Source organism: Xiphophorus couchianus, chromosome 8, assembly GCF_001444195.1.
Source record: "Xiphophorus couchianus chromosome 8, X_couchianus-1.0, whole genome shotgun sequence".
NCBI classification, from domain to species: Eukaryota; Metazoa; Chordata; class Actinopteri; order Cyprinodontiformes; family Poeciliidae; genus Xiphophorus; species Xiphophorus couchianus.
Genome location: NC_040235.1, coordinates 28,203,534 through 28,217,854, shown reverse-complemented (window position 1 = coordinate 28,217,854; position 14,321 = coordinate 28,203,534). Strand labels below are relative to the sequence as shown.

At 40.4% G+C, this 14,321-nt stretch overlaps 1 protein-coding gene across 2 annotated transcripts in view; it reads left to right on the top strand.

The window, feature by feature from the left end:
- The window catches only part of nrg1 (neuregulin 1), a 28,621-nt gene extending 14,329 nt beyond the window's left edge, over nucleotides 1-14,292 (top strand). Inside the window, exons 4-8 of one of the 2 annotated variants that reach the window (XM_028024693.1) lie at nucleotides 1,008-1,066; nucleotides 3,539-3,641; nucleotides 4,531-4,684; nucleotides 4,766-4,881; nucleotides 12,200-14,292. In XM_028024693.1, coding sequence (XP_027880494.1) covers nucleotides 1,008-1,066; nucleotides 3,539-3,641; nucleotides 4,531-4,684; nucleotides 4,766-4,881; nucleotides 12,200-12,797 — 1,030 coding nt within the window. In that variant the 3' untranslated portion in view covers nucleotides 12,798-14,292. Of the gene's footprint in view, nucleotides 1-231; nucleotides 300-1,007; nucleotides 1,067-3,538; nucleotides 3,642-4,530; nucleotides 4,685-4,765; nucleotides 4,882-12,199 lie in introns of both variants that reach the window. The other variant, XM_028024692.1, reaches the window with a different exon arrangement.
- The last annotated feature ends 29 nt before the right edge of the window (nucleotides 14,293-14,321 follow it).

Below are 14,321 nucleotides of genomic sequence, written 5' to 3'. Positions count from 1 at the left end.
GTAATACATATAATGGGAATCTATTATGGCCACCAAAATAAAACTGCCAGGTCTCAGTGAAAGTAATGCTCTGTAACTTGAGTTCTTAAATTATTGGACTTTTGTTTGGCCATACAACGATTCTCCTGGGTCTCCGTGTTTTTATTGGTGCTCACTGTGCTGTCAATTAGTGTGTGTTTGTGTGTAACACATAGCCGTTGTGTTTCTCCTCTCCCTTCTATCATCACCCAGGTGCTTGGCTGGATTTACTGGGCACCGATGTGAACAGGCTGTGCTTAAGAAAGTCTCAGACCCAAAACGTATGTGAACACAGATGTCTTCAGTCCCACATGTCATTACTGGTGTCTCACCCTGTCATGTTTTCTTCAAGACATGATGGGGAAATCCACATTTTCCTGGTAACCTCTAACTAAAATCATGAGATGCAATGATCTTTTAAAAAATAAAATCTGATGCAGCCAAACAGGGAAGCATCTTAAGAGTCCTGCCCACTCTCCCTGCAGAGCACTGCTCTGAATTTTGCATGTACTTCACATCTCATCACATGTCATCTGTGTTGTAACCCATCACGTCAAAGGGCTGAGTTGTTTTCCAAGAGGCAGAAATACGTGTATGACTTAATGCTGTCTGAATTCACACTAACATTCTTCCCCTCTGACTCCCAATCTATACTATTATGCTAGTGACAGTCTGGACTCGGTGGCCACAGAAGTACATGCAAATTCCAGTTTGTTACAAAGAGACAAGTTAAACTGGCTTGCTGGCGATGCAAACCCCAACAGTGTGTCATGTAATCTCTGCATGACTACAGACAAACTAAAACACACAAGAAGGTCTGAGAAAAATCACATAACTCAGATTCTCAGATGTAAAAAAGTGACAGCTAGACTTTTTGGTCTTATTGGACCCGTCCTCCTAACACCAGTGATGACTGTTGTGGGTTTTACACAGATCTTTGGTAACTAACAGCCTCTCTTTCTTGTTTGTTTCTTGTCTTTCATGCTTAGGTGTCCAAGTGAATTTACTGGTGATCGCTGCCAAAACTATGTAATGGCCAGCTTTTACAGTATGTGTCCTGTTCTTCTGTCCTTTCATCCAGATTAAAGCATGCATCACTAACAGTCACTCACATTTTTCCTTCATATCAATAATTTTGTCACATTTTTTTGCATGCTAGCAAATCTCTCTGGCATGATTTGAAATTGGTTCTTAGCTTTTAACTTGAAGGAATGCTATTACTGTTATCTAGAGGAGTTACAATAAAATAGAATAGAATTTGCATTGTTGTTTCTTGAAAGTTGGAAAAATAAAAAAGTAAAAGACGAGCATTAGAAACTATATCAGGCTGCATGCGCGTTGGCACATGCACGAAGTGCATGCAGCCTGTGCATGACCCGGCATCTACATGCACTTCCACTGAATTTCTGACCATTACCACCCATCACTAACCTTAACATTTGCACACAATATTTCCATTCACTGATGCATTTCCCTCGGTTTGTACTGATACATTGGTTTAGTTAAGTAGGGTTTTGTAAAGTACTTCAAAGTAGGCAATGTCTTACTTGCAGTAGACAGCTGATTAAGAGACTAATGAGGCCAGTCAAGACAGCATCAGATGCCAGCATTTGAAAAAAAAGCAGATTTTATCATCTGAACTCAAACACCATATATGTATAATATTTTATAGTGCAATATAGTGGAGATTTACATTGGTTAATTTCAGTCTCCTTTGTTAAATTAGACACTGCAGGATTTTTGGTAAAGTACTGCACAGGTAGTCCTCATGCTAAACACCATCAGTACAGTAAACTAGCTGTAGATTTACTCACATCACAGCTGAAGCTGTGAAGGATGTTCATAAATCAGAATTCCTTCAAACTGCTGTGAGGTCAGAAGGTTTGAGGTGTATGGATTTCTTCTTCTCAGCCTAATCTGAAACCTTTTGTTTGATCACAACTTTTCCTCACCATAGAAAAATGCTCTTGTTCTTAAAGCCAAGCTAAAAACGGCTTTTCATCAGATGGGATTTGACCAATTTTCTCCATGTATTTATTTTACTCCATCACAGAGGTTCACTTCGCTCATGACAACATGACCCTGTAGTAGGGCAGGTTCCAGGCTTTAATTAGGACACAGTTATAAAGATAAGAGGAACATTAGCTTTACTTTGGGTTGGTCCATTATGAAATAACATATAGTTAGTGTTATTTTGGTCAGTGTTGAAATCATAATGATTTAAAATGATTATTCTTTAGGTTGGTTAAAACCCCCCCCACAATGCAATTATTGCAGTTAAAGAACAGAGAATTGCTATGAAACCGGATATTTTCCCTGACACCTCTGTGATAATTCATGCCTTAAAATATTTATTCAAATTCAGAGTAATATATGAAAATAAACAAATGACATTAGAAAATATTCTGGTATCCAGCAATAAAGTACAACTAATCTTATTAAATAGGCGTCCTCAAAAAACAGCATATGCCAAAAACCACAATGTTATTAAAACAATGTTTTTCCATTTCTTTTGAGCCCAAGTTGAAATTGAATGATAAATTTATTTGCACATTTCCTTCTCATAATTATATGTATAAGATAAGTGTGTGTTGCCATAATGTCAGCTCTACATATTCTACATCTACTAATGTTGTATGTTTCTGTGGAGATTGGAGGAATTGTGTTTGTCTCTCCAGTTTCATTTCAGTGTTTGTGTTTTCTAACACACCTGCTTCCATTTAGTGCGTCCGATCATATTTATTTCATCTGTCTATTTCATCTCTTCTAATACTGTATAAAGATGAGCAAAAAGCAGCAAACCAATGCAAATGGATAGTGTAGCAGCTCCCCAGCACTTGAATTAATCAGCCAGTCTCGACGGGTGAATTTGGCGTTTTTATTTTTCTTTTACGGGTGATTCAGATCCACCATGATCACCTCAGTCACTTTAGTCACCGTGAAAACTAAAACATATACAAATATTAGAATACAAACATAAACCTACAATACAAACAAAACAAAACGTACCTTGCTGCTTTCACTGGGGAACACTAAGTGTTGATTTCTTCATACTTGACAGTTCAAGTCATTGATTGACACAATGATTCTACTAGCCTTTATAGGACCTGTCCCCATCACCTACGGCAGCCTGTGAGGTACATACAAAACCCCAAAACATTACAAAGTGTAAATACCATTAAACAAAACAAAATAAAAACAACAACAAAATGCTAATCAAAACAGACAAACATCCATAAACAATCTGCAACATTCTTAATTTTAAAAATTCACTTTGAATAATTTACAATAACTAGTCTACAAATATAAATTATTTGGGCAATTTATTTTAAATAGTTCACTATCCATTGCAGATAGTTTGGCGTTTTTATCAATGGCGAGATTTGATCATCTAACATTTCTCAGTGTTATGCATAATGCAGTGTTGCATGCACAATACTCTCTTTCTGTTTGCTTTTACTGGTGTGTTTGTGATTGAGCGTTACTTTGATGTTATAAAGAATTTTCTCTTCTCTTTCAGAAGCCGAGGAGCTGTATCAAAAGCGCATTTTAACAATAACAGGGATCTGCATAGCACTCCTAGTTGTTGGAATCATGTGTGTGGTTGCCTACTGCAAAACAAAGTAATTTCTACCATTTTTTTCTCTTTTAGCATAAATGTTTTGAATTTTCACACCAAAATCCGCAAATCTCTCCAATGGGGCGAATCTCAGTGTCTCATCCCAGACTGCAGATTAATCAATTAAATTAAGCCTGAAAATTACATGCTGTGCACCTCAGCAGACCTGAAGTAAAGATATCTGTTTGGGGAGGTTGAGGTATTATTTTGATCCTGTCTTGTGTTGATCAAAAGAATACAAGAATAAATAAAATTGAATTGTTCTTATAATTCAGATGGGTTTTGGATGTATTCTAAAAGTAATGTTTTTTTGTGTATTTTTGTGCATGGTCAATTGAATGCTGAAAACACTAATATGATAAGCAAATTTACAGACTATCCCCATGTCAAAAACACATGTACAAAATACCAAAGAATCTAAGCAATGATCCCATGATAACACCACTTATTGTCATGCAACACTTTGGACCTGCTTCAAGGTTCTAGCATGTCTTTGTGCACCAGATGCAGCAGATAAATACGATATGAAGAACGTCCCTTTAAATTTTGCTGCATTCAGTGCAACTTTCACTGAAACTTTCACTGCAGTTCTCTATATAAAAAGTGGATGTCAATACAGATATCATCTTTTATCTAACCACTGATATTTTCAAATTGGTAGCGAAGGTAGTGCAAGTCTTATAAAAATCTTAACTAAAACGTTTGACTTTATAATTGTTACCATTTAGATGTTTTTAATGTATATAGTATTTTGTAATAATGATTACTTCTGTGTTTACAGTCAGTTGTGCAAATGCTTGTAAAGGAGAAGCAGGTGTGGTTTTTGACTCCCTGTGAATATTTGTAATGCCCTCTGGAAATATTGTGACTCTCCTTTCTTTCTCGCCAACCAGCAAGCAACGGAAGAAACTACGTGAACGCCTGAGACAGAGCCAGAAGAAGAAGAGAAAGAACAATTCAAATCCCGTTGTTGGCTCCTGTACGGACGGCTCTGCGGCAGGACGTCCCAGTGCTGCTGTGCCTCTGCAGGATTTGAAGATTGTCAATGTAAGCTGTCGGTTTTACATTAAAAGTATGAGAACTTGTATCTGCAGAATCAATTCTCATCCTGGTTCTGCCTACTTCCAGCCATGTAATGGTTCCATGAGGCAGCTTGTAACAGAGGAGACAGAAATAACTTTTCCCACAAGCAAATATGCGACTGCTAATCAGCCCACCACACTCACCAACATCTCCAGCCAAAGGTAAAAACAGACATTTCATTAGATGCTCTCTTTGGTTTGAATTTGTTCATGTGAATTTATGTGTTACTAATTAGATTGAAAATGTGCACATGGTTGGCGTAAGTGAAAGAATAGATTTTGTTCTGTCTGCCTCCAGGCTCTTCAGATGGTGACAAAGCTCACATAGTGTACACATTGTTCCTCACCATTGTTTTAATTTAGCTGCCCAAGCAGCTACAGTTCTGTAAAGGCCTGTTGTAATTCAAAAATTATCATTTTCTTTACCAAAATGAAGGTCCATCTTGGAGGCTTCAACACTCTCCATATTTCATACATCCATTATTCATGCAGATATTTTAAGGGTTGCAGCACAAACAGCTCAACAGCGCCCCCCAGCAACTTAATAATAATGATAATAGTAATAAAACAGTAAAGAGACTGGGATTTAAAATGACAACACTCCCTTACATAACTGTACATGTATTCTAGTCCCTGAGTGTAAAGAGGAGAAGTCTTTTCTCAAGCCCTGAACAAACACGGGTTGGGAACACTCCGATCTTTGACCCGACACTGAGAACATGGACTCAGGTGTATTTTTACTGATTATACAGAGTTTTGTGATGTCCTGACACAAACTTCAGATATTAAACATGAAAACTAAATCCAAGTGTGGTCTTTATAGAGGTGCAGTCTTGATGAGCTCCATACATCCTCCAGTCTCATTTTGGGATGTTTTCTGATCTGACATCCTGTTCCTGTTTTCTGATTCCACTTGTTGCGTCTCCTGTGCAGTGAGAATAAATACCAAAAATAAGAAGAAACGTACATATTTTAGGTGATTTAGTAGATCAGCCTCTGTCTAAACACCTGCTATGTGACATGGGTTAAACAGACTGTGGGCAGAAGACATAGCAGTATATGGTCCCCATGTAAATAACTCCCTCCCTGTCTCTGCAGCTGGAGTGAGGACTGGAGCAACAATGTTCTGTCTGATACTGAGTCTTACTCTGTGATGTCATTGGTGGAGAATAGCCAACGTGCCACACAGGGCGTCCGGGGTCGTCTGAATGCCACAAGTGGCACCACTGACTTAAGTTCTAATTCAGCAAAGTGCCGAGACACCAAACTCCAACAGGAGTTGCCTTAAAGTTCCAGGTAACTGATAAATGAATCTTAAATCTGACAAATGAACAGAACTATACAGATAAGAAAAATGACAACACTTTAGGGGAAAATCGTCTACAACTATCAGTTTAAAATAATCAAAAGGAAGCACTTAATCTGCAAATAATGGGTAATGGGGTTCATTTCTCCATGTAATAAATTTATCAAAGGTACAATTAGATATGTTTAATTTAATCATTTTCATGTCTTAATTTAATGATAGAATTTGGAAATCCCTGCTCATTGTGTAGATTTCAGTTTCCAGTAGAGAAGCTGTTTCATGAACATGTGTGGACTGCTTCTTTTATTAGACTTAGACTTAGACTTGTACTTTATTGATCCCTTGGGAAGACTCCCTCAGGAAATTGAAGTTACCAGCAGCTCCCAGGCAAAAAACAAAGATAACACACAGTAAGCAAAAGTGCAAAAGAATACAAAATACAAATTAAATACTAAGGTACACACCAAATGTGAGTAACCAAAACCTTAAATTATGCAAGAAAAACCTTAAATTATGCAAGAAACAAGGAATAAGAATATAGAATATAAGTAAATATCAATACAACATTAAAAAAATATAAGAATTTGGCGGATAGATTGACCAGTGATATCGTATTGCACTATGTGGTTTGACCTGATAAGTATGGAGAAAAATACAAGGGGTCACTACTCCTTCCACCCTCTGTCCTGTGTCACCCCCCCCCCAACGAGGAATTGTACAGTCTGAAGGCATGGGGGACAAAAGAGTTCTTAAATCTATTGGTCCGGCACTTGGGAAGCAGCAGTCTGTCACTGAACAGGCTCCTCTGGCTGCTGATGACGGCGTGTAGAGGGTGGCTGCTATCGTTCATGATGTCCAGCAGTTTGTTCAGTGTCCTCGCCTCTGCCACCGTCACCAGAGAGTCCAGCTTCATGCCGACCACAGAGCCGGCACGCCTGGTCAGTTTGTCCAGTCTGGACGTGTCCTTCTTGGATATGCTGCCTCCCCAGCACACCACAGTGTAGAAGAGGACACTGGCAATCACAGACTGGTAGAACATCCAGAGCAGTTTGCTGCAGATGTTAAAGGACCGCAGTCTCCTCAGGAAGTACATCCTGCTCTGCACTTTCCCATACAGGTGGCTAGTGTGTTTTGACCAATCCAGTTTACTGCCACAGCCCGAGGTATTTGTAGGAGTCCACGACCTCAACCTCAGTTCCCTCTAATGCGACTGGTCTCGGCTTTGGTCTGGACCTCCCAAAGTCTATAACCAGCTCCTTCGTCTTAGCGGTGTTGAGTTTCAGGTGGTTTGTGTGGCACCAGAGAGCAAAGTCCCTCACCAGACAGCGATATTCCTCCTCTCTGTCGTCCCTGATACATCCGACTATGGCTGTGTCATCAGCATACTTCTGTATGTGACACAGCTCCGAGTTGTAGTGGAAGTCAGAGGAGTACAGGGTGAAGAGAAGAGGGGCCAGCACTGTGCCCTGGGGGGCTCCTGTGCTGTTGACCACAGTGTCAGACACGGTGTCCTTCAGCCTGACATACTGCGGCCTGTTGGTGAGGTAACTATGGATCCAGATGACCAGGTGCGGGTCTACTCCCATGCTGTTTAGTTTATCCTGGAGCAGGAGGGGCTGGATTGTATTAAAGGCACTGGAGAAGTCCAAAAAAAGGATCCTCACCGTGCCGCTGCCCTTATCCAGGTGGGAGTGGGCCCGGTGCAGCAGGTAGAGGATGGCATCCTCCACACCAACATCTGACTGGTAGGCGAATTGCAGGAGATCCTGGGCATGTTCCACCTGGGGTCTGAGGAGGCCGAGGAAGAGCCGCTCCAACGTCTTCATCAGGTGTGAAGTAAGTGCCACGGGCCGAAAGTCATTCAGCTCGCTGGGCCTGTTCTTCTTGGGCACTGGGACGATGCAGGATGTCTTCCAGAGGGTGGGCACTTCCCTTAGCTGCAGGCTGAGGTTGAAGATCCGCTGTAGTGGCTCTCCCAGTTCAGTAGCGCAGGTCTTCAGCAGCCTTGGACACACCTGGTCCGGCCCTGCTGCTTTCCTGGGCTTGAGCTTCCTCAGCTGTTCTCTGACCTGGTCTGTGGTGAAGTGGGGCGGGGGTTGTGCTGAGGTGTGTGGGGGGGTTGTCAGTGTAGTGTTGTCTGGGGGGAGGTGTGTGGTAAGGAGCAGGGGTGGCTGCAGTGAGAGAGGAGGTTGGGGGGCCATGGACTGGTTGAACCTGTTGAAGAAGTTGTTCAGTTCGTTTGCCCTCTCCATTGTTCCCCCAACGACTCTGGTCTTTGTGTTGAGGCCAGTGATGGTCCTCACACCTTCCCAGACCTCCTTCATGTTGTTCTCTCTCAGCTTCTGCTCCACCTTTCTCCTGTAACTGTCTTTTGCTTCCCTCACACACTGTTTCACCTCCTGCTGTGCTGCCTTCATGGCCTCCCTGTCTCCTCTCCTGAAGGCAGCCTTCTTCTTATTGAGGACAGTTTTGACTTCCCGCGTTACCCATGGCTTGTTATTAGGGTAACAGCGGACAGTCTTGGCAGGGGATACCACATCTGCACAGAAGTTCAGATAGTCCGTCAGGCAGTGTGTCAGCCCCTCTATGTCCTTGCTATGCGGGCTGAACAGTGCATCCCAGTCCGTGGTGTTATAACAGTCTCTCAGAGCACTCTCCATCTCAGGGGACCACCTCCTGATGGAGCGGGATGTTATAGGCTGCTTTTGGACCAGGGGGGTGTACAGTGGCTGTAAGTGAACGAGGTTGTGATCTGACTTCCCTAGTGGGGGCAGGGGTGTTGCTCTGTATGCATCCCTCACATTGGCATACAGGAGGTCGATTGTCCTGTTATTCCTAGTGTGGCAGTCAACAGCTTGGTGGAAAGTGGCCAAAGTAGAGTCCAAAGTCACATGATTGAAGTCCCCAGAAATTATAATAAAAGCGTCAGGATGTTGTGTCTGTAGCCTTGCTGTGACAGAGTGGATTTTTTCACATGCAGTGGTAGCGTCCGCTCTCGGTGGGATGTAAACACAGATGGAGATCACGTGACTAAACTCCCTCGGCAGGTAGTATGGCCGCAGGCTAACGGCTAATAGCTCGAGGTCCCGGCAACACCAAACAGTTATGATTATCTCCCCATCAGTTAGTAAGTATGGAATTAGTTTTTCAATCAATTAAATTAGAGCATAATTAATGCAATTATTTAACATGTAAATTGCCCTGAAGTGCAACGTGTCCATATTTAAAAAAAATAATAATAATCTTAATGGAAAAGATGGACAGGAGAAATATGCCCTAAGATTGGTCAGACCTCAGAGGTTGACATGCACTCATTATGGTGTGAATGTCGTCACTTTGAGCTCTTTATGTTGAATTTAAACATGAAACAACTTCATTATTTGATGCAGAATTTGATGTTTCCTATTAAATTACCCGTCAACTGCTGGTTTTTACACCAATATAGAAATTCCTTTAAAGTTGGGCAATAGGATGTATTTATTTTTCTTTAATTTCTTATTTTATAACTATGCTTGGTTGAAGCCAAAAGATGCAGCCCAAGAAGAAATAAGACATAAAGTAGCTTTATTTTACACAAATCCTTCCAGATGAAAGCAAAGCTTTTATTTTTTCCCCAGAGTGCAGCGGTGATTTATTTACCCAAACTTATAACACAACAAAATGGCTGTAGCCTATTTTCAGAAACTGCATTAATTGGAATAACAAAAAATACTGGGGAGGGAAACAAACAAAAACTTTTTTTTCAAGCTTAGTAGTGTTGAGCTATCTTCCAGACTCAGCTAAATATGAGATAACATCTACAAAATTAAACATTAATTAAAATAAACACAATCTTCTCCAATGAACGTGTGTTTCCATAAAACAATCTCAACCTCAGTTTGAAGTCTTTTTGAGCGATTTTGCTCATTCAGCATAAATAAATGAATGTCTGCTCTCACTGAGCTGCTGGAACGTTAACCTGTCCCCAGGTTCTAAGCATCGAGCTGATGAGTTGAGACTTAAAGTGGAAGAATTTGTCTCTATGACCCACAGCATGATGCTATCACCACCACTTGGGCATTTCTTTTCTCATTGTGAATAAATAGTTCAATCTTTGTCTCATCTGACTATCAAACGTTTCTCCAGTCTAATCCAGGTAATAAAGCCTTTGACATGTCTTCAAGACTTTAAGATGTCTTTGACATGTTAATGATAACTTCTCTAGTCGTGTCCTCTCTGTCCATGATGATTGAGGTTAAAGCTTGGGTGTCTGGGTTGTTCTTGAACATCCTCACCAGTCTCCTGTCTAAGGACAACACTTGGGGTAAACTTCCTGAAATTTTAATAGTGGCGATTGTCACACTAGGACATTGGTTATAAACACACACTACAACTGGTTCAGACGCATTCTAAAAGGACAAAGATAAATCTGATGTTCAGGTCCATTGTGTGTGAAAGTAAACTGTTTTTATATCCTGTTTCTAGAGTGTGCAGCTGTCATTACGCCTAATCTGGGTGTGAACTCTGCACTCAGTGTGAGATCCAGCATCAGCATCATAAAAATATATCAAAATATACATCTGACCTAAGATATTATCTCAGCCCATAACAATATATCTGTGATACAATCTAAAAATCAGCCTTTTCTTCATGACAGTTAACATCTTGTGCTGTTGCTAATAAGATGGAGCTGCACAGTCAGCACATTTTGTCTTTGTCTTTGGTTTCTGGTTGTAGATTGTAGAAATGCTTTAGCTAAGATAAATTTAATTGTATTTTATATTTTTCAACAGTGAAGTTAAAAAATGGAGAACACTTGTGACAAATAGTATACCAATTGACAAAACCTTAGAAATGCTAAAAAGAAAAAATACAACAGAACAAAATTATGTCCTGAAGCATTACAACCAAACTTAACTGGTTTCATTAACTTTGTCACGTTGTTTGGATTTGCTTCAAATTGTATGGATGGGTGACAACAATAATCATTATGTATCGCCATCCCAATGTTTAATCTCTTCTGACTGGAATGATCTGTTTCCAGTTAGGGTGCACCGATTGCAGTTTTCTGTCCGATTGCCGATCTTTTAAAAAGCCTGAGCTGCTGATTCCGATTTCCTTTGTTTTTGTCTGAAATGTTGCTAAATACAGTAAGGAAGTTGCTGAGTTGGTAACATTGGGGTGACTATTGTTAACAGCAAACATGTAGAGATGACCTGGTGGACCGGTCTGTCAGTCAAACATCTCTCACTGGAGAGCAGCAGAAGACAGTGACTGACTTGTAAACCTTTGCTGAGGTACCGGTATATGTGGATAAGATCGACTTCACATGTTAAGTATCGGATGATCATAGAACACACAGAACTCCCAAAATAACGGAAACTCTAATAATTGGTGCAACTCTATTTTCCAGAATAGCAGCAGTACGTTGCCTTTATTGTATCTCGATGTTTTGACTTGCACTGTGTTCTTTTATTGGTGATGTCTGTGTTATGAAGCCATAATTCTCCACTTATGACTAAAATGATTTGGTATTTGACCTTTTTTCAAATTTAAACACAGAAGAAAAATGTAAAAACTTGAAATTCTGTATGTGGATGTAAGAAGAGTCTGTCTGCTGACCATGTGTTGTTGTTGCTCATCTTAAATATTTGAAGTCAGAGGGCTGACTGATGAAGTGAGTTTCTGCAGATGTGTGGCACAATAGTTTCTGTTGAAGAGCTTCTGAAATCCTAACAGGAAATATTACCTTAGGAAATGCTGCACTGCTATGGTAGACATTAGAAGACTTTACCAGCCAATGTCTGAGATATTTGACAGAAATTAGTTAAAAATATAATAATTGAAAAAATTATCCTAGTGCTATCAGAAATAAAGAGGTCTCTCTGTTAGCTGTAAGGAGGTTAGCTGGAAACAGCACCCCTAGTGAACATTCAGTTTAAGGCATGTGGGCCTTTATGACTGATGTGATTTTTCAGCTAATTTTTATTGTTGCATTTGGTGAAAAAAAAATCTCATCTTGAACTTGCTCATTTATTTTATTTTAGTAAAATAAAATAAAGTCTTTGTAATAAAGACTTCATGGGTTGAATCTTAAATATTTGTATGCTATTTTCATTTTTCAGGTCAGTCCTGCAATATGGATTTTTGAACTAAGTTGTTTCCAATATCTCTGTTCTGACTGTGTTTGTGCAGATTTGCCTCTCCCATGAGAAGCCTGTCCCAGCTGTCTCCGGACCCAAAGACAGCTCTGAGCACTCCTGTGTCTCCTCCATCAGAGATGTCTGCTCCTTTGTCCAGCCTGGCGCTTTCTGTCCCCTCAGTGGCTCTAAGTCCCTCTGTTGAGGAGGAGTGCCCGCTGCTGCTGTCAAAGAAGAATCAGCAGCAGCTGTCCTCAAGACTGACCGATCAGAAGAGAAGCTTCTCCCACTATAATCACGGCCTGGTAGCACACAGCTTACCTCCCAGCCCAGCCCTCGTTGCAAAGAATGTTACGTACGGAGTCACGGTGGACTGTGGGACTGACGCTGCCAGCTACAGCTTTTTAGAGTTGCCAGAGAAACTAATGAATCGGAACTGCAGCACCAAAAGTGCTGCATGTCATGTACTGTATTTCACAGAGTCCAGTGACAGCATGCTATTCAGTGAAACAGACGAGCCTCATGGAGGAGACGCGCCCTTCCGTACTGCAGACAGCAGCACAGCCCTTTGGGACGTGGAGAGCAGCAGGACTAACCCAGCATCACCAAGCCCTGTCCTGCTGGTTAAACCTTACAATCCCATTGCTGTGTAACATTAACAGAAATACCTTCTACAGAGACATATTCACTTAAAATGTAACTTTCAACAAGCTAACTGCTGTATAAAGACTTTTGAAAAAGAAAAAAAGAAACCTATTTTAGTGAAGTAGCAAATAAAGAGTTTTATAAAAGAAGACACAGCTGTATAAAGATGTTCATGAGCTGCAGGTTAAGTGCCATATGCTCGTATGTAGCAAAGGTTCCCAGTAGATTTCAGAGCAGAAAAATATCAACGGTGCCTTTCTGTTTGGTGTGGTTGAGCTGGAGTAGCGTTGCATTCTGAGCTATGGATCACCGTCCCAACACTTGGTTGGGTCCAGACGCATGCTTTGATCAAATAGTGAGCATGTTGTGGTTTAATTTCCAGGGTTTTCCTTTGACAGGTCACTCCTTCCATACCCTCGTCTGATTGGTCCACTCAATGGCTTAAGGGAATTTGTCACTGAACTAGCACACCTGGACTCATACTCAGTAAACATTTTAAAATGGCTTGTTATCTGCATTTGATGAGAGATGGAGAAAATGTTAGCAAAAATCTGATTTTTGTTGGTCACTATCTGTCCCAGTAACCTGTCACTGAATTAATATAACTGTGAGATAAATGTGCAATCACTAAAACCTGCATTGTAGGTGTTGCTAATGCTGTCACATCTATACCTAACATAACCATGTAGATTTCTTTCAGTTCTATATTGGCTTCTATTCTGTATTAAAGTTCTAATGTTGTTACCGGCAGCGATGCTGTAGCTCCGGAAAGCCGATACACATTCCCCCTTCAGGCTGGGGATTTTCCAGAAAGGCTGCATAAGAAGGCCAGTGTCTGCAAGCTAAACTCTGAACTGTTTGCCAAGCGGATTTAAAAAGCTGTCCTGTGAGATGTAATATGAGTAAATAATGAATATCTATAACAAAGACATGAAGAGAAAGATGGAGATGTTTTCTCTGCATTTTTCTTTTTTTTTTTTTGCTGACTTCCAGCAAATCACTGGAGACAAAATGGCTGCTAAAATGGAAACAGCAGTGGTCAAATACACTGACTTTATGTTCATTCTAGCAAAATATGTTGTTACATCTTCTGACAAAGATATCGTTTTAAAAAGTAACGTTTCATTAATTTCTACAAGAAACTGTTTACTTTGTTTCACAAGTTGTAGAGAAACCCAGTCAGGGTTGTCACTGAAGGACAGTGATGGAAATACAGAATAAATGGAGCATTGTTCCTTTAATGAAGGCTTTCATGTTGTACAGACTGGCCACAAATTATGCTTTAACTACACATAGTGGTTAACTGCTTTAACTCTTACATGGAGTTGTAAGTGTGTTTGTGTGTTTGGACTTTTAAATTCAACAACTCACACACTTCTAAAGACTTGTTTGCACTTCTGTTCTCAAATGTTTCAGTTTGTAACTTATGTGTGTGGTGTCATTGTAAGTGTAATTTAAAAGAAATGAATAAACAAAAACCTGAAATGGTTTAACCATCCAGTCAATTATTTGAACAGAGTCGTCTGCTGAAC